Consider the following 23,798-nt stretch of genomic DNA (forward strand, 5'->3'; position numbering starts at 1 on the left):
CTGTCTACCTGTCTGTCTGTCTACCTGTCTGTCTGTCTCTCTCTCTCTGTCTACCTGTCTGTCTGTCTACCTGTCTGTCTGTCTCTCTCTCTGTCTACCTGTCTGTCTGTCTACCTGTCTGTGGTGCAGCTGACGGAGCAGCTGACTCAGCAGTCGACTCTTCGTCCAATCAACAGCCAGCTGAACTGTTGTCGTCTGGAGCAGCTGGACCTCAGCGTGGAGCCGCGACCTTTCACCTCCTCCATCACCGACTGTCTGTGGCCCTTTACCCCGGACAAACGCTGGAGACAGACCGTCTTCCACTGACACACAGAGACAGACACAGAGACAGACAGAGAGACAGACAGAGACAGACAGAGAGACAGACAGAGACAGACAGAGAGACAAACAGAGAGACAGACATACAGACAGACCGTCTTCCACTGACACACACAGAGACAGACAGACAGACAGACAGACAGAGAGACAGAGAGACAGACAGACAGACAGACAGACGGGTCTATTCTAAGATGTATTTATTAGTAACATTAATATTGTTTGTTGGGGGGGGTGATGTCGACACTGAACAGGAAAACCACTGATTTGTTTTTCAAAATAAAAATTGAAAGTCTTAAAAGATGATTCAGTTAATAAAGACGGATGTATGGTGTCCTCCAGAGGACAAAGTCCAGCTGTTAGTCTTGATTCAGTTAATAAAGACGGATGTATGGTGTCCTCCAGAGGACAAAGTCCAGCTGTTAGTCTTGATTCAGTTAATAAAGACAGATGTATGGTGTCCTCCAGAGGACAAAGTCCAGCTGTTAGTCTTGATTCAGTTAATAAAGACGGATGTATGGTGTCCTCCAGAGGACAAAGTCCAGCTGTTAGTCTTGATTCAGTTAATAAAGACGGATGTATGGTGTCCTCCAGAGGACAAAGTCCAGCTGTTAGTCTTGATTCAGTTAATAAAGACAGATGTATGGTGTCCTCCAGAGGACAAAGTTCAGCTGTTAGTCTTGATTCAGTTAATAAAGACGGATGTATGGTGTCCTCCAGAGGACAAAGTTCAGCTGTTAGTCTTGATTCAGTTAATAAAGACGGATGTATGGTGTCCTCCAGAGGACAAAGTCCAGCTGTTAGTCTTGATTCAGTTAATAAAGACGGATGTATGGTGTCCTCCAGAGGACAAAGTCCAGCTGGTTTTGATTCTTCTTCTTCTACTGTTTATTTGTAAACTAACCACCTCGTTCGGAGGTGTGAATGGAGTCTCTCCACCTGTCGGGTCGTTGGCTGTCGGCTGATCTCCGCTACAGATCTACAGGTCTACAGGTGTACAGGTGTACAGGTGTACAGGTCTACAGGTGTACAGGTCTACAGGACTACAGGACTACAGGTCTACAGGACTACAGGACTAAATGTCCGAAATAACCGGAAATTGCCCGAAAAAAGACTGAAAAATGTCCCTAATAAGGCGGAAAATATCTGAAAAACAGTCTGACAAATGTCTGATAAAAGTTCGAAAAATGTCCGAAATGAGTCCGAAAAATGTCATAAAAGTTGACCCAAAAACGTCCAAAAATATCCCAAAAAGAGCCTGAAAAATGTCGGATATAAAGTTTGTTAAATATCCCAAAAAATTCCAAAATAAATGAAAAAAACTCAGAAATGTCTGATAAAAGTTCGAAAAGTGTCTGAAATAAATCCAAAAAATGACATTAAAATAGTCCGAAAAATATCCTAAAATTGTCCAAAAAAAGTTGGGAAAATGGCCGAAATAAGTCCGAAAAATGTCGGAAATATGTCCGAAATAAAGTCTGTTAAATGTCCAAAAAAATTCCAAAATATATCTGAAAAATGCACGAAAAAATCTAAAAGATTTCGAAAAATTGTCCGCAAAATTTCCGAAAAAGTCCGAAAAATGTCAGAAAATAATTCTGAACAGTGTCCGAAAAAATATCAGAAAAATGTCCTAAATATAACCGGAAAATGCCCAATAAAAGACTAAAAAATATCAGAAAAATGTCCTAAATATAACCGGAAAATGCCCAATAAAAGACTAAAAAATATCAGAAAAATGTCCTAAATATAACCGGAAAATGCCCAATAAAAGACTAAAAAATATCAGAAAAATGTCCTAAATATAACCGGAAAATGCCCGATAAAAGACTAAAAAATATCTGACAAATGTCCGAAATGAGTCCGAAAAATGTCATAAAAATAGTCCCAAAATTGTCCCAAATTTTTTTTTTTAAAAGTCGGCAAAAATGTGCCAAAAATAGTGCCAAACATTTCAGAAAAATGTCTGAAATAAGTCTGGAAAATGTACAAAAAATAACTTCAAAAAATGTCCGCATATGTCCGAAAACTTAAGGAAAAGTTGAGAGTTTAAGAAATGAAAGTTTATTTTTCTTTAGGGAAGAAATCTGACAGTAAAATTCAAAACAACCTTTTTCAAGTATTTTCTAAAATCAGGTTTAATTTGTCTTTTATCTTTTTAATAAATGAGTCTATGACGATCGACGGAGTTTAAATAAAGTTTGACGGATTGAAACGACGTCACTGAACCTGAAACGACTTAAACATGTCAAAGTTCACACACACACACACACACACACACACACACACACAGTAACACACACACACGCCTACATTCCTGCAGCAGGTTGAACCTGTCGACCGTTTCACTGTAAAAACTCCGGCTGTTGAAACACCTGATCAGCGTCCTGACTCATGAATGGTTCAGGTGTGCAGGTGTGTACCTGCTGACCAATCACAGCTCTTGTTGTCCCCATGTGATGTCACACAGGTCCTCACAAAGATAGACAGATACACACACACCAGTGTTTATGAGTGCAGGTAGATCTGAAACAGGACGTTCAACATGTGAAGCAGAAAACTTCAACATTTAAAACATGTAAGGAGACAGACAGGTGAGCAGAAGGACAGGTAAACAGGTGAGCAGAAGGACAGGTAAACAGACAGACAGGTAAACAGGAGGACAGGTAGACAGACAGGTAAACAGAAGGACAGGTAAACAGACAGACTGGTAGACAGAAGGACAGGTAGACAGACAGGTAAACAGAAGGACAGGTGAACAGACAGACAGGTGAGCAGAAGGACAGGTAGACAGACAGACAGGTGAACAGAAGGACATGTAGACAGACAGACAGGTAGACAGACAGGTAAACAGAAGGACAGGTGAACAGAAGGACAGGTAAACAGACGGACAGGTAAACAGACAGGTAAACAGACGGACAGGTAAACAGGTGAGCAGCCGGTATCTCAGGTGTTGGTTGGCGTTGAGGAGTTCACCACAAAGTAAGAACTGCTTCTTCTTCTTCTTCTGTTGTTTTTATTGTTGTTTCATTAATATTCATGTTTAAAGGATTTGTGTCAGAAAGTAACTAAGTACATTTACTCAACTACTGTACTGCACATTTCTGAGGTACTACTACTACTCTACTTCTACTCAACTACACCTCAGAGGGAAAGATTGTACTTTTTACTCCACTACATTTATTTAATAACTTTAGGTACTTTACAGATTCAGATTATTAAAACAAAATCTAATCAATTAAATAAATACTGATGTATTATTATATATCTTATATATGAAACTGTACGTTTCCTGTGAACACGGAAGTTTATTTTGAAAATACAGTAAGCATGTAACGAGCAGAATCTGTACGTTTCCTGTGTAAACACGGACGTTTATTTTAATTATTTTTCGTTACATGCTTAGTGTCTTTCAAAATAAACTTCCGTGTTCTCAGGACTGTTTGAAGCGCTGGGCCGCTGACGGAGCGTCGGTATTTGAGGAGTTGAGAACGTGTTTTTTTCGTCGCTCGTAGAGAATATCGTTATTAATAGTCGTTCTCTAGACGATGATGCTTCCCATTGGATAACTGTCTCAATGTCTCGCTTCTCCTTCAGATGACGACTCCTCCTCCTCAACTTCCTGTCCCGAAGCCTCGAGCTCGTTACATGAGGGACAGTCTGAGCTCCGCCTCCTCTCTGGACAGGTGAGCTCACCTGTAAATCTACACACACACACACACACACACACATACACACACACTCAAAGTAACACAAAGTTTGTGTTTCAGAGATATGATTGGTGGAGATCTACAACCAGTTCTGTCTAATGGAGTTCACCTGAGCATAGGTACGCTACACACACACACACACATACACAGTCATTCGTTTATAGGTCTACATATTTGTTATTATGGACTATATCGCTGTGATTTATTGGATGTGATTATTGCACGTGTTGTAGCCGTTTTCATTTCAATAAAGAGTAAAACCTTCGAAGTCAGATTGTTGTCCTCATCTCTCAATAGACAATAAGAGCAAAGTAAAGTTCAACATAAGTAAATAATTATGTTTTCATCATTTATGTAGTTTTATTTTATCATAAAAAATAAACTTCTTGAACATATTTCCGTTTAACGCTCAAGGTGCTTCAGTTTTTATAGGACAGACATGTTGCTCACCGTTAGTTCTTGGTCATAGTGGCGTTGGTCGTAGTAGCGGTTTAAACCACTCAACACATCATCATTCTGCATGAGGACATGGTGGTGTTTCTGAAGCTGAAGAAAATACGCTCGATGCTGACGACAACGCCAACACAAGCTGTCATGCGCTCGATGCTGACGATAACGGCAACACAAGCTGTCATGCGCTCGATGCTGACGACAACGCCAACACAAGCTGTCATGCGCTCGATGCTGACGATAACGGCAACACAAGCTGTCATGCGCTCGATGCTGACGACAACGCCAACACAAGCTGTCATGCGCTCGATGCTGACGATAACGGCAACACAAGCTGTCATGCGCTCGATGCTGACGACAACGCCAACACAAGCTGTCATACGCTCGATGCTAACGACAACGCCAACACAAGCTGTCATACGCTCGATGCTAACGACAACGCCAACACAAGCTGTCATACGCTCGATGCTGACGACAACGGCAACACAAGCTGTCATACGCTCGGGGCTGACTACAAAGCCAATACAAGTGTCATACGTTCGATGCTGACGACAACGCCAACACAAGCTGTCATACGCTCGATGCTGACGATAACGGCAACACAAGCTGTCATATGTTTGAGGCTGACGACAACGCCCACTCAAGCTGTCATACGCTCGGGGCTGACTACAACACCAACACAAGCTGTCATACGCTCGGGGCTGACTACAACGCCAACACAAGTGTCATACTTTCCTCAAACTTGCGGTCATTATTTATATATATTATACTTATATTGTACTGTATTGTAATAAGAGATGAAAACTTCATGATTTTCCTTTTTAATTAAACAAAAACAGCTGAAAAATGTGCATCGATTTCATTACCCGGAGATGAACTCAACTTTTGGAACATTGTAGCGCGCGCAGCATGTCATGTGACGAGGAACAACCGATCACAGCCGGCAGATATCTTTTCTTTCTTCCGTAAATATCAGAGAAGTTAATCATTTTAGTGCAGGACTACCAGAGCTTCTTTCCCACCGACTATTTTACTGCTTCACGCTTCCTGACCGATGACAGGCAGGTACAACAGGAACGCAACCTCCCAGGACCTTGCCATGCCGCGGCTGGCGTTTTCCACGCGTGTTTAGACGCTACATATGAACGGCACACGTACTGTATGTCTGCATCTGCATGAGTTGTACTAATCACACACAGATGCACATACATACACACATGTTGGACATTTAGTTGAATAATCAGACGTGTGTCTTGTCAACACGTTCTCGTCCCAACCCGTCACATACAAACATGTTGCTTTTGAAAGACTAAACGCCAACAAATATGTATTGAATCAATATATTTTGTTGTGAATTTTTGTAAATAATAGCATCCATTCATCTTGTTGTTGATGCACTTTAGTGAGTAGATGTCCGGATGAGATTTCTGTTGGGTGAAGTTATTGTTTAATCAGGAATAACTCAACAGAAAAACATTTCTTTTGCAAATCAAACCTGTTTGATGAGATGACTTGTTTGGCTTTCTGTGCGAGAGAGAGAGAGCGAGAGAGCAGTAAAAACCGTCGGATCTCCCCGTCACCACAACTCATCACATGCTGACGCTTTGTTAGACCGCTCGGCGTCACTTTTCGGTCGCAGTAAACACTTAATGTTGTGAATTAAACAGAAACACTTGCTTATGTTAAGGCAACAAAACCACTATAGTTAGGTTCAGGAAAAAACAACATGGTTGAGCTCAAAGCGACTCCGTTAGCACAGTGAAAATGACGCTGAACAGTATGAACACAGGACGTGAACAGCGGTCTCCTGGATGAAAGCCTTGTGTTTGTTGGACCCATCCACCTCCCCTCCCCCGCCCGTTGTCTCTTTCACTCTTTAAACTACGTCACCACACTCTCTGAGCGTTTACTGTTGCTGTGGATGGTTTGTATTGTAGTTAATAGAACGCCCGGTGCATCTCCTGCCGTCGCTAAAGGGACCTTGTGTTTCGGTATCGCATGCCGAGGGGCGCAACAAACGTACGTCATACATATTTGACGCCATGGGGATGAGAACGGGTTGGTCTACCCCCCTATTAACACAGTATTTAACCTGTCTGATGGAACTTTACTGACATGTCAGCTGATTGTGATCAGGCGCTCTGATTGGTCACTGCTGATGTCATCAACAGCTGATTTTCATCGACTGTCGCCAACAGAACCATTCATTTGTTGAATGTTGTTAGTTGAATGAGTCAAAATGAACACAATCACAATAATAATAATAATAATAATAATAATAATAACCCTACCTGACTCTTATTCAGCTGCATATTTTAAATCATATTTGCTTCTTATTATATGAAGTAAAACTAAATGCTGAGAATCAGCTGGTTTACTTTCAGTGTGACTCTGCTGACGTGTTGCAGCGTGTTTTCAGTCTGAACAGTCGAACCGGTTTGTTCCTCTGTTGGATGTTTGTGAAAACAACAAACTGGAGATTACCTCAAACCAGTTTGTCTTCTTACTGCTGAACGTCAAGATCACATGATATTCTGCTGCTGTTTTGGCATTCAGACTCATACAAGTTAGTATAGATATAGACGCCTTTCCTGTTAGTAACCATGGTGACGTCCGACCAGCGTATAAATCTGTGGATGTCTATAGTTAACTATCCTTCAGTAAAGTCAGTCAGAAAGAGAGTCGGACGATATCTGAGAAGCGTTTCAGAGACGGAGAGAAAGGGTTGCTAACAGTTTAGCCTTCATCCTCCTAACAGCTCATCTTCCTCATGAGTCTGAACTCTGTGTTTGTAGTTGGAGGTTTTCAGAGTCCGATCAGCATCTAGTGGCTGTTAGAGGAACTGCAGCTGTACACAGGTGTTTGTTTGATTGACAGGTGTCTGATGATGATGTCACTGTGTCCTCCTCCTCAGGTGAAGATGCTCCTCCTCTTCCTCCTCTCGGTGGTCCCGGAGCCGTCTACCCATCTCTGGCTGGCGTCACTGACATCATCGCGAACAGCATCCCGTCATTGGCTGCATTTGCTGCCTCCATCGGAGGCTCCGCCTTCACGCCGCCCACCCCCTCGGCCCCCCCCTCCATAGACAGCATGGCTAACAGCATCGCTGCCCACATACCTAGCTTAGCAGGAACTGCTAGCGCCGTGGCTAACCCAGCTGCTGCTAAGTTCCATTCGGCCTCCACCGCCGCACCTGATCCTGCACCTGATCCTGCACCTGATCCTCCACCTGCACCTGCACCTGCACCTGCTGCTACCGCTGTTAGCTTAGACAGCATCTTTAGCTCGTTAGCTAACATACCCAGTTTAGCGGGGCTTGTTAACAGCGTGGCTAACCCTGCTGTTAGCTCCATGACGACCCCGTCAGCCCCGCCCCCTTCAGCTGATAAACCCCACCCACCCTCTCTGCCGAGGATCGGAGACGCTCACACAGGTACGGCAATCAACCAATCAGACGGACGCATTGTTGCGTCTGTGAGTTGCATTCTAGCAGTTAGTCCTCTGCTGCCTTCAGGTGTGACTGACTTTATAAAACTGCACTCAAAACAAACCCTTCCTCCCGTTTGGCTGAACAACATGTTGTCTGTGTTTGTGTCCAGATGTTGGAGCGTTGTCACAGCTGGTGATGTCAACGTTAGACCCGGATGCAGGAGTCACGTTACCTCCGCTAGAGGCTGAGCCAACAGAGGACGGTACTGAAGGAGTTCAACCTGTTTCAGTGAGTGTCTTCCAGGTCTTCACCTCCAGCCAGTCTGATTCCTCTTCGTTTGTTCTGGTTCTAGTATTTAAAGAGTCTCCTCACACCATCAAAGAAGACAGCCTGTACGACACCGTGTTGGCTTGTTGGGCGAGCCAAGAGGAAGCTGACACTGACTCATCCAATGAGGAGGAAGATACAGGAGCTAGCCACGCCCCCTCTGGTGCCGATGGACCAATGGAAGGAGATCCTGCTTCCAACCCGCCTTCAAATGCCAACAAGTATGTATACAGTACTACAGTTACTACTACTACTATACTGCATCCTCCGTTTCTGCTAACACGTCGTTGATATTGGTGTTCTGCAGCCTCCCGGTCAATCCTTCAGGTCGCCTGATCCCCACCAGACCGGCCCCGCCCCCTCCTCATCCTCCTCGCCAATCAGCAAAGCCGAAGAAACAGAAGATCCCAAGGTACACAAACACAACAGCTCAGTCTGTTCTCCTCAAGAATATACCGAACACCCCGAAGTATCCCAGGATGCATTTCACACATCAACCAGGTGCAGCTGGATGGACGGAGGTTTGAACCAAATCCACAGCTGTTAGGCAGGAAATGAACCGCCAGAGTTCATCCATACAAGTTCAGTTTACCCAGAATGCCAGTGTGAATTTGGGATGTTTGTGTAGAGACAGACCTTCTGTTTGTCCTGCAGAGCGGCAACGATCCGAGTGTCCAGGACGAAGGGAGGCAACAAGAGTTCAACGCCACAGAACGCCGTGGTCCGAGCCAGCTGGCTGGATGTCTGGAAGGGCTTCAGGTAACCATCATCACCATCATCATCATCACCACCATCATCATCACCATCATCATCATCATCACCATCATCATCATCATCGATGGGTGGATGAATGGATAGATTGATCGATGGGTGAATGACGACATGTTTTCTCTCTTTCTCTAACAGACACAATGTTTTATGGGCGACGATGGACGGACAGCTGATGTCTCTGTGGAAGAAACGCACAGTAAGTCAGTCCGTCTCTATACATACCTGTCTGTCTGTCTGTCTGTCTGTCTGTCTGTCAGTGCGTCCAGTGACGGGTGTGTTTGTTTCGTTGATCAGGACCGGTTCAGCGAGGTGCTCTTTCACGTCTCCAGCATCACCAATGTGAAGAAACAGGACAAAGGCAGATTCTCGGTTTACTTCAGGAAGAAACATTACGACTTCATGGCTCACAACGATGGTAAGATCTACTGGACTCTACTGCACCTTACTGGACTCTACTGGTCTCTACTGGTCTCTACTGGTCTCTACTGGTCTCTACTGGTCTCTACTGGTCTCTACCGGACTGGAAAGGTGTGCTCAGACTGAGAGTGAAGTGAATTAGTGCTGCGTTGAAGACCAGATGATGTTTACATCCTAAACCTGACCCAGATGTGAGGCGGCTCTGGTCTGGGTCAGTCTTAGGATGTAGATGATGACCCAGACCAGATGATGATTATCTGGTCTGGGTCAGGTTTAGAATGTAGACATCAGCTCTGGGCCAGAGTGAACATGTGGAATCAGAGCCTTAAAAGTAATAAGCAAGAGATTTTCATTCAGTTCAATAAGTGAAGAGGACGTGGCGGCGACACGGTGGTGCAGTGGTTAGCTCTGCTGCCTCACAGCCAGAGGGTCACAGGTTCAAACCCGGCTTGGGCCCTTCTGCGTGGAGTTTGCATGTTCTCCCTGTGTTAGCGTGGGTTTTCTCCGGGTGCTCAGGTTTCCCCCCCACAGTCCAAAGACATGCAGGTTACGTAAACGGTTGACTCTAAATGTCCTGTAGGTGTGAATGGGAGTGTGAATGGTGGTCCGTCTCTGTGTCAGCCCTCTGGTAGTCTGGAGACCTGTCCAGGGTGTCAGCTGGGATCGGCTCCAGCCCCCCCGCCACCCTGGACAGGATGAGTGGTTACAGATAATGGATGGAAGTGATGAGGAGCCTGAAAGCAGGACGGAGACGATGTGACAGCAGGAAGTTGAGTCAGCAGGTGATGAAGTCGTGAACTTTCCAGGTTGAACCATCTGATGATTCTTCTTCATGTTTTGTTTTTTTGTCTCTCAGAGGTCCACGCAGGTTGGGTCACGTCTCTGCTGGCGTCTCGAGGACAGCCGAGCCCCGCCCCCCCAGAACTCCACGGACAAATCACCATCAAGGACCCGCGGAGCCGCGCCTACGCCGCCCTCTGGGGTCACGACCTCTGGATTTACTCCAACAAGGAGGGCTTCCAGCTGGGCATCGCCTCCTTCTCCGTCCCCCTGAACGTGGCCACGGTGAAATCTACGGGGAAACACTCGTTCATCCTCATCACGCCATTCAAGAGCTTCAAGTAGGCAGCTGTCTGTCTGACTACCCGTCTGTCTGACTACCCGTCTGTCTGACTACCTGTCTGTCTGTCTGACTACCTGTCTGTCTGACTACCCGTCTGTCTGATTACCCGTCTGTCTGACTACCCGTCTGTCTGACTACCTGTCTGTCTGACTACCCGTCTGTCTGACTACCTGTCTGTCTGACTACCCGTCTGTCTGACTACCCGTCTGTCTGACTACCTGTCTGTCTGACTACCCGTCTGTCTGACTACCCGTCTGTCTGACTACCCGTCTGTCTGACTACCCGTCTGTCTGACTACCTGTCTGTCTGACTAGTGATATTAAAGGAGCAGTGTGTAACATTCAGAGGATCCAGAGGCCAAAATGGAATATGATATTAATACGTGTTTCTTTAGTGTTTAATCACCTGAAATAAAGATCAGAAATGTTTCCGTTAGCTGAGAGCGAGCCGTTTGTATCTCCACAGGGAGCGCATCCTCTTCACGGAGTCCGCCATGTTGCTACAGGAGCCCAGAACGGACAAACCAACCTCCGTTAACTGATCCTGTTTGCTGCTAAACTAACTTCTTCTTCTTCTCCACTAGCTCACGTATTCCTCACACACATTTACCGCCGTCAAACAGTACCGAGGCAAAGAGAAGAAACTCTGTTTGAGCGCTAGATGGCGCTGCGGTAGCGCTGCCGCCATTTTTGATGCCAATGAGTCCGTGTCGATGGATAATAATGTATTTGTACTTTAGTCCGTCTCTTTGTAGGAGGACGTTTTACTGGCGTCTGGTCGTCTCTTTCAGTCCAAAATGGCGGATGTGTAGCTCTGCTGCTGGGAGCCGATGTTGACTTTCACTTCTTAGCCATATAAGCCGCCACTCTCTCTCCCTCTTGCTTCACCACTCACTTCCCATGTACACACTGACTGTGCTATTCTCTAAATGACCTACGCTACTCTACGGCAGCTCTAGAGACGGACATTCAGGTTTTCACGTCGGCTACACGGGTGAAGTTTCAGTCTGCGACCTCGACCACTAGATGTCGCCAGACGTTACACCCCGGACCTTTAAATGCTGACGTTGTTTCTTGGTGTTTCTTTTCTTTTTCAGCCTGTCGGTTGATTCGTCGAAGGATCTCTCCTTCTGGTTGGACACTCTGTCCTCGTCCATTCGCAGCGCTCTGTCCAACAGCCAGGTGGCGCTGCGTCTCTGGGAGAGCCCCGACAACAAAGTGTGCGGAGACTGCGGCGCCGCCAATCCTGAGTGGGCGTCGATCAACCTGCTGCTGGTCATCTGTGACGCCTGTGCAGGTACGAGTTCTATGACCGCAGAGTTCGTCTTGTAAGGGTTAAAATACTGAGTTAAAGAACTGTGTGTTCTCAGGTCAGCATCGAGCTCTGGGCAGCAACCTGTCGAAGGTACGCAGTCTGAAGTTGGACAACAAGGCCTGGACTGAACCACTCATACAGGTGAGGGGGGACTAAACCACTCATACAGGTGAGGGGGGACTGAACCACTCACACAGGTGAGGGGGGACTGAACCACTCATACAGGTGAGAGGGGACTGAACCACTCATACAGGTGAGGGGGGGGGGACTGAACCACTCACACAGGTGAGGGGGGGGGGACTGAACCACTCACACAGGTGAGGGGGGACTGAACCACTCATACAGGTGAGGGGGGGGGGACTGAACCACTCACACAGGTGAGGGGGGACTGAACCACTCATACAGGTGAGGGGGGACTGAACCACTCACACAGGTGAGGGGGGGGGACTGAACCACTCACACAGGTGAGGGGGGACTGAACCACTCGTACAGGTGAGGGGGGACTGAACCACTCACACAGGTGAGGGGGGACTGAACCACTCATATAGGTGAGGGGGGGGGACTGAACCAATCACACAGGTGAGAGGGGACTGAACCACTCATACAGGTGAGGGGGGGGGACTGAACCAATCACACAGGTGAGGGGGGACTGAACCACTCACACAGGTGAGGGGGGGGGACTGAACCAATCACACAGGTGAGAGGGGACTGAACCACTCATACAGGTGAGGGGGGGGGACTGAACCAATCACACAGGTGAGGGGGGACTGAACCACTCACACAGGTGAGGGGGGACTGAACCACTCGTACAGGTGAGGGGGGACTGAACCACTCACACAGGTGAGGGGGGACTGAACCACTCATATAGGTGAGGGGGGGGACTGAACCAATCACACAGGTGAGAGGGGACTGAACCACTCATACAGGTGAGGGGGGACTGAACCATTCATACAGATGAGGGGGGACTGAACCACTCGTACAGGTGAGGGGGGACTGAACCACTCGTACAGGTGAGGGGGGACTGAACCACTCGTACAGGTGAGGGGGGACTGAACCACTCGTACAGGTGAGGGGGGACTGAACCACTCGTACAGGTGAGGGGGGACTGAACCACTCATACAGGTGAGGGGAGACTGAACCACTCGTACATGACCTTCAACCCTTTCCTCTCCCAGCTGTTTGTTACCTACGGTAACCGGCTGGCCAATCAGGTGTGGGCTCCAGCGGTGCCGGCGGCGTTGCAGCTGAGTCCGGGGTCGTCTGACGGAGAAAGGTCGAAGTTCATCCAGGATAAATACAGCAGGGGGCGCTACAGACGAGTCCACGCTCTGACCTCCTCGCCGTCTCAGATGGATCAGGTTGGACTCCATCACTCATCATCTGGTTATGAAAACAGTAAAAACACACTCAAGGCAGTTAAATAGAACTTGTGATGAAAAGTAGAAACATAGAGTCCATAAGAGAGGTGTTAGTGATGACATCATGATGAGGTCACAGCGCTAGCTAACTAGCTAACGTGTTCAGAGAGTTATTCTGCCTCCACTAAACACGTCACCATGGTGACTGACGCGTCACCATGGTGACTGACGCGTCACCATGGTGACTGACAGAGAGGAGGTCTGTAACAGCTGAACATGAGGTCATGGTATGTGTCAGAAGTTTTGAGACCTTCAGCGTGACGATGTGAATGTAATGAATGATTGCTGATGTGTGTTTCAGAGGCTGCGTCAGGTGGTCTGTGGAGACGACGTAGAAGAAACCATGTCTCTGATCTGCTCGGGAGCAAAGGTCTGATGGTTTATGACCCAGAATAACTCATTTCATCTCACTGAGATCATTAATGATTGATTAACTGAATAGTGATGTTACCTGTGTGCAGGTGAGTCAGACAGACCCTCAGAGCCCCTCCCCCATCCTGCTGGCTGAGAGGGCCGGGCAGGCTCTGCAGACCGAGCTGCTCCGCCTCAACGAGTACACAGGTACTACACTACACTAGTACTACACTACACAGGTACTACACTACGCTAGTACTACACTACACAGGTACTACACTACACAGGTACTACACTACACTAGTACTACACTACACTAGTACTACACTACACAGGTACTACACTACACAAGTACTACACTACGCTAGTACTACACTACACAGGTACTACACTACACTAGTACTACACTACACTAGTACTATACTACACTAGTACTACACTACACTAGTACTACACTACACTAGTACTACACTACACAGGTACTACACTACGCTAGTACTACACTACACAGGTACTACACTACACTAGTACTACACTACACTAGTACTATACTACACTAGTACTATACTACACTAGTACTACACTACACTAGTACTACACTACACTAGTACTACACTACACTAGTACTATACTACACTAGTACTACACTACACTAGTACTACACTACGCTAGTACTACACTACGCTAGTACTACACTACGCTAGTACTACACTACACTAGTACTACACTACACTAGTACTACACTACACTAGTACTACACTACACTAGTACTATACTACACTAGTACTACACTGCGCTAGTACTACACTACACTAGTACTACACTACGCTAGTACTATACTACACTAGTACTACACTACACTAGTACTACACTACACTAGTACTACACTACACTAGTACTACTCTACGCTAGTACTACACTACGCTAGTACTACTCTACGCTGGTACTACACTACGCTAGTACTACACTATGCTGGTACTACACTACGCTAGTACTGCAGTACACTAGTACTACTCTACGTTAGTACTTCAGTACGTTAGTACTGCACTACGTTAGTACTATACTACGCTGGTACTACACTACACTAGTACTACACTACGCTAGTACTACACTACACTAGTACTACACTACACTAGTACTACACTACACTAGTACTACACTACACTAGTACTACTCTACGCTAGTACTACACTACACTAGTACTACACTACACTAGTACTACTCTACGCTAGTACTACACTACACTAGTACTACACTACGCTAGTACTACACTACACTAGTACTACACTACACTAGTACTACACTACGCTAGTACTACTCTACGCTGGTACTACACTGCGCTAGTACTACACTATGCTGGTACTACACTACGCTAGTACTGCAGTACACTAGTACTACTCTACGTTAGTACTTCAGTACGTTAGTACTGCACTACGTTAGTACTATACTACGCTGGTACTACACTACGTTAGTACTACACTACGCTAGTACTACACTATGCTAGTACTTCAGTACGCTAGTATGTTGAATGTACGTATGTATAAATAGTACATTAGTATGTTAAAAGATAGCACATTAGTATGATTAATACATTAGTATGTTAGTATTAATAGTATGTTAGTGTTAATAGTATATTAGAACTTCAGTGAGTTAGTATATTTGTAAGTTAGTACGTTAGTATGAATACTATGTTAGTACGTTAGTACTTTAGTACGTTAGTACTTTAGTATGTTACAGCCTACAGACTGTTTAACTCACCTGGTCATGATACTTTCTTCAGGTGTGTTGTTCCTTGTTTTCATTCAGACGTCCCGCCGTACCTGCCCCAGTCAGCCAGTAGGAGGTGTGTCTCCGCCCCCTCAGGTAGGATGAATTTATAATGAGCAGGTAGAATTAATAATGTTAAACATCACTGCAGAATAACCAACAATAACAGACTGCTGTGTTACGGTGTGTGTGTGTGTGTGTGTGTGTGTGTGTGTGTGTGTGTGCGTGTGCGTGTGCGTGTGTGTGTGTGCAGGTGAGGAAGAGGAGGAGCTTCATGGTAAACTGGAGGACGATCGTTTTCTCTTCTCGTCTGAAAACGACTCGGCGGCGTGCGACGTCCTCGACCTGCGAGAAGTTCTGTCTGTGTTCCTCAAGGACGGGTAAATACTACTGATACTAATACTACTGATACTAGTACATACTAATACTACTGACACTACTACTACTACATACTAATACTAGTGACACTATTACTACAGATACTAGTACACTAATACTACTGATACTAATACTACTGATACTAGTACATACTAATACTACTGACACTAATACTACCAATACTAATACACTAATACTACCGATACTAATACACTAATACTACTGATACTAATACTACTGATACTAGTACATACTAATACTACTGACACTAATACTACCGATACTAATACACTAATACTACCGATACTAATACACTAATACTACCGATACTAATACACTAATACTACCGATACTAATACACTAATACTACTGATACTAATACACTAATACTACTAACACAGTGTTAGTTCATCGCTGTTCGGCTCATTTGACTTCTTAACTTTCTTATAAATACTACCAATATTACCAATACTACTAGTACTGCTAATACTACTTTGAGTACCTCATATTCTACTTTGTGTGTTTTCAGACCGGCTCATGAGTTTGAGATGGTGACTCTGAGTGAACAGCTGAGCTGTACTGCTGACAACCAGGAAGCTCTGCTGAGTCACCTGGTTCATATAATGAAGGTACACCTGGTTACCAATATAACCCGAGTTCTAGTTATCAATTTAACCTGGTTACCAATATAACCTGAGTTCTAGTCATCAATATAACCTGGTTACCAATATAACCTGAGTTCTAGTCATCAATATAACCTGGTTATCAATATAACCCGAGTTCTAGTCATCAATATAACCTGGTTATCAATATAACCTGAGTTCTAGTTATTAGTATAACCTGAGTTCTAGTTATTAGTGTAACCTGCGTTCATGTTATTAGTATAACCTGAGTTCTAGTTATTAGTATAACCTGAGTTCTAGTTATTAGTGTAACCTGAGTTCTAGTTATTAGTATAACCTGAGTTCTAGTTATTAGTGTAACCTGAGTTCTAGTTATTAGTATAACCTGAGTTCTAGTTATTAGTGTAACCTGAGTTCTAGTTATTAGTGTAACCTGAGTTCTAGTTATTAGTATAACCTGAGTTCTAGTTATTAGTATAACCTGAGTTCTAGTTATTAGTGTAACCTGAGTTCTAGTTATTAGTGTAACCTGAGTTCTAGTTATTAGTGTAACCTGAGTTCTAGTTATTAGTGTAACCTGCGTTCTAGTTATTAGTGTAACCTGAGTTCTAGTTATTAGTATAACCTGAGTTCTAGTTATTAGTGTAACCTGAGTTCTAGTTATTAGTGTAACCTGAGTTCTAGTCATCAATATAACCTGAGTTCTAGTTATTAGTGTAACCTGAGTTCTAGTTATTAGTGTAACCTGCGTTCTAGTTATTAGTGTAACCTGAGTTCTAGTTATTAGTATAACCTGAGTTCTAGTTATTAGTGTAACCTGAGTTCTAGTTATTAGTGTAACCTGAGTTCTAGTTATTAGTATAACCTGAGTTCTAGTCATCAATATAACCTGAGTTCTAGTTATTAGTGTAACCTGAGTTCTAGTTATTAGTATAACCTGAGTTCTAGTCATCAATATAACCTGAGTTCTAGTTATTAGTGTAACCTGAGTTCTAGTTATTAGTGTAACCTGAGTTCTAGTTATTAGTGTAACCTGAGTTCTAGTTATTAGTGTAACCTGAGTTCTAGTTATTAGTATAACCTGAGTTCTAGTCATCAATATAACCTGAGTTCTAGTTATTAGTATAACCTGAGTTCTAGTTATTAGTGTAACCTGAGTTCTAGTTATTAGTGTAACCTGAGTTCTAGTTATTAGTGTAACCTGAGTTCTAGTTATTAGTGTAACCTGAGTTCTAGTTATTAGTATAACCAGAGTTCTAGTCATCAATATAACCTGAGTTCTAGTTATTAGTATAACCTGAGTTCTAGTCATCAATATAACCTGAGTTCTAGTTATTAGTATAACCTGAGTTCTAGTCATCAATATAACCTGAGTTCTAGTTATTAGTGTAACCTGAGTTCTAGTTATTAGTGTAACCTGAGTTCTAGTTATTAGTGTAACCTGAGTTCTAGTTATTAGTGTAACCTGAGTTCTAGTTATTAGTGTAACCTGAGTTCTAGTTATTAGTGTAACCTGAGTTCATGTTTCCAGGTGATTCTCCCGGGGGGCGTGTCCTATGCGGAGGTGTGCGGAGCGTCTGCCGTCAGTAGAGTGTGTGTGGTTGAAGTGGGCGGAGCCTCGAGTCATCCTGACGCCTGGTTGTTGCTGTGGGAGGACGGAGTCAGCGTCCATCCCGTCCACAGAGACACTCAGCAGACTCTGAGGATGGATCTGAGCGCCCTCAGTCACCACGGTAACGGTCTTTATTTTCCCTCTATAGCTCCATGTATTGATTACCAAACTACTAACCAGAAGTGACCACTTGGATTTAAAACTCTTTTTCAGAAATGGATCCATCTGAAAACATCATCACCATGGTGACGGCAGACAGGTGTGCTACCTCACTGATACCTTTCTCACTCAACTACTAATTAATCCTGACGTGTGATTGGCTGAGCTCTCCACAGGGATACGTGACATCACAGGTTGCATCGTGTTGCTGTGTTTCTCATCAGGAGGGTTTCGTTCCGGTTCGAGAGGCAGCACAGCTGTCAGTCCTGGTTCAGCCACCTGCAGAGAGCTCTGACCAATCAGGGAGCAGCAGCTCCGCCGCGTCCTCCTGCAGCCAATCACAGCTCAGCTCGTCAGTCTCTGTACCCGGTGATGGACGTGAGCTCCAGAGGCTCCGTCCCGCCGGCCATCGAACGCTGCGTCTCCCACATGACGACCTTCGGTCTGTCTGTCTGTCTGTCTAACTAACTGTCTGTCTGTCTGTCTGTCTGTCTCTCTGTCTGTCTGTCTGTCTGTCTGTCTGTCTGTCTGTCTGTCTCTCTGTCTCTCTGTCTGTCTCTCTGTCTGTCTGTCTCTCTGTCTGTCTGTCTGTCTGTCTCTCTGTCTAACTGTCTGTCTCTCTAACTGCCTGTCTGTCTCTCAGGTCTGAAGGTGGAGGGCGTGTACCGGCGCTGTGGTCTCGCTTCCAAAGTCAACCGATTGGTGGAGGCTCTGATGACATCACCTAACTCCGCCCCCCTGGAGAGTGACGAGCAGGGTGTTCTGGACGCCGGCTCCGCCCTCAAACAATATGTCCGCCAGCAGGAGAGTCTGATCCCCGACAGAGCCCGACAGCAGTGGACCCACGCTGCAGGCTAGTACACAGTACTGTAGTACAAGTACACAGTACACAGTATCTGAAGTAAACGTACCTGCAGGTCACATTTACCACCACAGTAGTACTACTGTAGTATCTGTGTCAGCATTGTAGTAATAGTAGTAGTAGTAATAGTAGCAGTAGTAGTACTAGTAGTACTAGTAGTAGTAGTAGTAGTAGTAGTAATACAACAGTAATACTCTCTCTAACGGATCTTTTACTCTCTTAGTGATTTCAGATGAACGCTCCAGGTTTTCAGCCTACCGACGGTTGCTACGGCAACTTCCTGATGACAACCGAGCAACACTGAACGCGCTGTTTGGACACTTCTACATGTAACACACACACACACACACACACACACACACACACACACACACGTAGTCCTGGTCTCTGTCAGTGAGCTGAATTTGTTTTATTAATGAAGTTTTAATTGAAGCATCCTGATCCACATGAGTTCACCTCAGACCTCCGTCCCCCCTCCTGCAGGGTCCAGGTGTTCTCTCAGGTGAACAAGATGTCGGCTCAGAACCTGGCTCTGGTTCTGGTCCCGACTCTGTTCCAGACTCTGAACCAGGACCTGCTGCGACTCACCAGAGAGTTCATCATCCACCACACGCTGCTGTTTCTGGTAAATACGCCGCACCACACAGGACACCACACCACACCACACCACACCACACCACACCACACCACACGACACCACGCCACACGATGCGACACAACACGACACGACACGACACTGCACCGCGACACCACACGACACGACACGACACCACGACACCACACGACACGACACTGCACCGCGACACCACACTACACGACACGACACCGCGACACGACACGACACGACACAACACTGCACCGCGACACCACACGACACGACACGACACCGCGACACGACACGACACCGCACGACACGACACCGCGACACGACACCGCACCACACCGCACGACACGACACGACACGACACCGCGACACGACACGACACGACACGACACGACACGACACCGCGACACGACACGACACCGCACCACACGACACGAAACCGCACGACACCACGCCACACGACGCGACACGACACGACACGACACGACACGACACGACACGACACGACACAACACGGCGACACGACACGGCACGGCACCGCACCACACGACACGACACGACACGACACGACACTGCACCGCGACACCACACGACACGACACGACACGACACGACACGACACGACACGACACGACACGACACGACACTGCACCGCGACACCACACGATACGACACGACACCGCGACACGACACGACACTGCACCGCGACACCACACGACACGACACGACACCGCGACACGACACAACACTGCACCGCGACACCACACGACACGACACGACACCGCGACACGACACGACACCGCACCACACCACACCACACCACACCGCACGACACGACACCGCGACACGACACCGCACCACACGACACGACACGACGCGACGCGACACCGCGACACGACACGACACCGCACCACACCGCACGACACGACACCGTGACACGACACGACACCACACCGCACGACACGAAACCGCACGACACGACACCGTGACACGAAACCGCATGACGCAACACGACACGAAACGAAACGACACGACGTGACAACACGGCACGGCACGGCACGGCACGGCACGGCATGTCACGGCACGGCACGGCACCGCACAACATGACACGACACAACACAACACCGCGACACGACACCGCACCGCACAGCACGACACGACAAGCCACGACACGACACGACAATGCAACACAACACCGCGACACGGCACGGCACGGCACGGCACGGCACGGCACGACACGGCACGGCACAGCACGACACGACACGACACAACACAACACTGCGACACGACACCGCACCACACAGCACGACACGACAAGCCACGACACGACACGACAATGCAACACAACACCGCGACACGGCACGGCACGACACGGCACGGCACAGCACGACACGACACGACACAACACAACACTGCGACACGACACCGCACCACACAGCACGACACGACAAGCCACGACACGACACGACAATGCAACACAACACCGCGACACGGCACGGCACGGCACGGCACGGCACAGCACGACACGACACGACACAACACAACACCGCGACACGACACCGCACCACACAGCACGACACGACAAGCCACGACACGACACGACAATGCGACACAACACCGCGACACGGCACCGCACCGCACGACACCGCACGCACTGACATCACCACCGGAGCGACCTCAGTGGGTCGGTTCACACCTGCAGTGACCTCACCTCCCGCTCTGCGTGCTCATAAACACCTGCTTCATTTCTGTTGTTGGTTTGAATGGGAGCCGGAGGCAGTGATGCACTTCCTGTCTAGTCTGCCATAAATTATAAGAAGAAGAAGAATAAATCCAGACCGGCCTGGCTGGGTCTGTTCCAGATGTTTGAGCCACTTGTCGTTTATCTTTAACATCTGGATGTTTAGAGACGTTGTGATTGTTTGTTTCTCTGCAGACGCCTGAGAGAGAGGAAGAGGAGGAGGAGGAAGAGCAGATCACCGTCTTATGAAGAAGAGAAGAAGAAGAAGACAGACGTCAGATCACATTTAAATGATGAAATATTAACTGTTTGTTCTCATTTGGCCAAAAATATAATTTACTACAGAGAATAAAAGTTTTATTCCAGTGAGACGTTTTCACCGTTTCATCGTCTTTATAAAAATGTTAAATGACCGTTAATGTTACGTCAAATAGAAACATGATAACCTGTCGTTTATGATCTCATTTGTGATGTCATTGTTTATGATGTCATCATTTATGACCTCATCGTTTATGATGTCATTGTTTATGATGTCATCGTTTATGACCTCATTGTTTATGATGTCATCGTTTATGATGTCTTCGTTTATGATGTCATTGTTTATATTTTAACATAATTTAAAACTGTCATCAAAATAAAAGTGTCCCTCGTTAATTTACTAAAATGTTATTTTGATGTCTTTTATTTTAAACATCTAAACAGGAAGTGGTTCACCAGGCTCCTAATGAACCGGTTGCTGGTTTATTTCCCAGGACTGCCACAGTGCCTTTGAACCAGGCATCTGACCTTCTTATGGGTGTATTAATACTATATATATATATATATATATTTATAACAGTCAGAGCATATTGTGACATATTTACCAAAAAGATAAGAAATATATAGTCCTTTAACGCAACTTGTAATTTTTAATTAACCTCTTAAAAAAAATCCCACGGGCCGCCGTCAGGCCCGGCTGCTATTCCACCTTTCGAAGGTTGTACCGGGCTGTAGGGACCCACCAATTTGACTGGTGGCCAGTGACCACATGAACTCAGTAACATGATCCTTGACCCATGGACTCAGCTCAGCTCAGTAGCTATTGGCTGAGGACTCAGCTCAGTAGCCATTGGCTACTGTAGCATTCACACATAGGTGTGAAATTCACCCAGGACAGCCCATGCAACAACCGCAAGGAAGTGAGCACCAAGCTATCAAGCTGCTGAGAAGAAGTATTGGAGCGATCAGCTTCCTCCAATCTGCACAACTTGATTAGAGCACAGCAAAGACGACCTCTTTGACTTGGAACCACAACTTCAGCACATGGAATTACAAACCCTTTCTTCCATTGGATCGGTAACGTACTGGGTTTACCTTAGCATTAGCAATCGCACATGGCTGAGCAAGAATGTTCAACTTTGATTTCTAGGATGTACTTGTATTGATTTGGTTTAATGTTATTCATTGAGTTTGACTGTTGTGATATTATTTGTATTTGATATTTGGGTAGGTGGCTTCGCCACATCTGATGTGTTTAGTTTATGCTTCACATAGACAAGGTCTTGCATGCAAACTAACCATCCTTTCTAACCCACTGCATTATCTGACACACATTAAGATCACATACAGAAACTGTGAATTAGTTAAACATAAACATACAGCTTCAGATAATCTTAACCCCCACATCACCCCCCTCTCTGTCCTTCCTGAGCACATGTGCTCCGAAGAACAAAGAGGCCATGTGGTGACATGTTGGCGGCCATCTTTGATTCCGCCATCTTTGTAGTTTTACAGTGCTCACCCCTTTTGTCTGTCGGCAGACATCTCTCTCTCTCTCTCTCTCTCTCTCTCTCTATCTCTCTCCCTCTCTCTCTCTCTCTCTCACACACACACACACACACACATGCTTACACACTTTGTTTGGTTTGTTTAGTTTAGTTATTTAGTTAGATTAATATTGTGTTTTAAACCTTTATTATCTTGTAAATAAATGTTTGTGGAATATACATGCTGGTCTGTTTAATGTTGTACAAGAGTGAATAATGCCAACCTCTGCTATGTCAAGAACTCTGATATCCTTCAACCTTTACCATCTATTCTGATTATAGTTATTAATTTAATTATTAATCAACGTTCCAAATTGATAGTTTAGCATATATAATGAGACTATATTAACATTTTGGTTATTGGTCCCTGATTCCAGGGTGGTGCCCCGTTTATTATTAATGATTATTGATAATCTTTATTAATATTAATAATTATATTATTATTTATTAATTAATTTGCTAATAATTAAACCTGTTACTGCCAAATCCCTACAGGGCTCAGTTTTAAAGCTATAGAGAAGATCCTGGTATCATAGTAAACCTGACCTAACCTGATGGATCCATCGGTACCAACCAGGTCAGACTAGCTGGTCATGAAGAGGTTAAATAACGCTCCACA

At 45.7% G+C, this 23,798-nt stretch overlaps 2 protein-coding genes across 3 annotated transcripts in view; both read left to right on the forward strand.

Annotated features, from left to right (window-relative positions):
• Nucleotides 1-985, forward strand: part of mat2b (methionine adenosyltransferase II, beta) — a 2,870-nt gene extending 1,885 nt beyond the window's left edge. Inside the window, exon 4 of the mRNA XM_037749740.1 lies at nucleotides 130-985. Coding sequence (XP_037605668.1) covers nucleotides 130-306 — 177 coding nt within the window. The 3' untranslated portion in view covers nucleotides 307-985. The remainder of the gene's footprint in view (nucleotides 1-129) is intronic.
• A 1,832-nt stretch (nucleotides 986-2,817) lies between these two features.
• LOC119476363 (arf-GAP with Rho-GAP domain, ANK repeat and PH domain-containing protein 1) lies at nucleotides 2,818-22,038 on the forward strand. Of its 2 annotated transcripts, none has more exons than XM_037749801.1 (27): nucleotides 2,818-2,933; nucleotides 3,126-3,297; nucleotides 3,913-4,001; nucleotides 4,086-4,144; nucleotides 7,390-7,908; nucleotides 8,075-8,167; nucleotides 8,258-8,453; nucleotides 8,540-8,644; nucleotides 8,887-8,991; nucleotides 9,139-9,199; nucleotides 9,298-9,418; nucleotides 10,277-10,541; nucleotides 11,640-11,839; nucleotides 11,913-11,998; nucleotides 13,033-13,215; nucleotides 13,577-13,645; nucleotides 13,737-13,836; nucleotides 15,436-15,492; nucleotides 15,650-15,776; nucleotides 16,304-16,403; nucleotides 17,929-18,130; nucleotides 18,223-18,268; nucleotides 18,393-18,610; nucleotides 18,812-19,021; nucleotides 19,254-19,359; nucleotides 19,514-19,655; nucleotides 21,570-22,038. In XM_037749801.1, the coding sequence occupies exons 3-27, from the start codon at nucleotides 3,913-3,915 to the stop codon at nucleotides 21,621-21,623; spliced, it is 3,513 nt and encodes a 1,170-aa protein (XP_037605729.1). In that variant the 5' UTR covers nucleotides 2,818-2,933; nucleotides 3,126-3,297; the 3' UTR covers nucleotides 21,624-22,038. The 2 variants fall into 2 exon arrangements, with proteins under 2 accessions (XP_037605729.1, XP_037605730.1); XM_037749802.1 differs by lacking the exon at nucleotides 2,818-2,933 and having other exon boundaries at nucleotides 3,063-3,133; nucleotides 3,210-3,297.
• The last annotated feature ends 1,760 nt before the right edge of the window (nucleotides 22,039-23,798 follow it).

The sequence above is a fragment of the Sebastes umbrosus genome, chromosome 17 (genome assembly GCF_015220745.1).
Source record: "Sebastes umbrosus isolate fSebUmb1 chromosome 17, fSebUmb1.pri, whole genome shotgun sequence".
NCBI lineage: Eukaryota > Metazoa > Chordata > Actinopteri > Perciformes > Sebastidae > Sebastes > Sebastes umbrosus.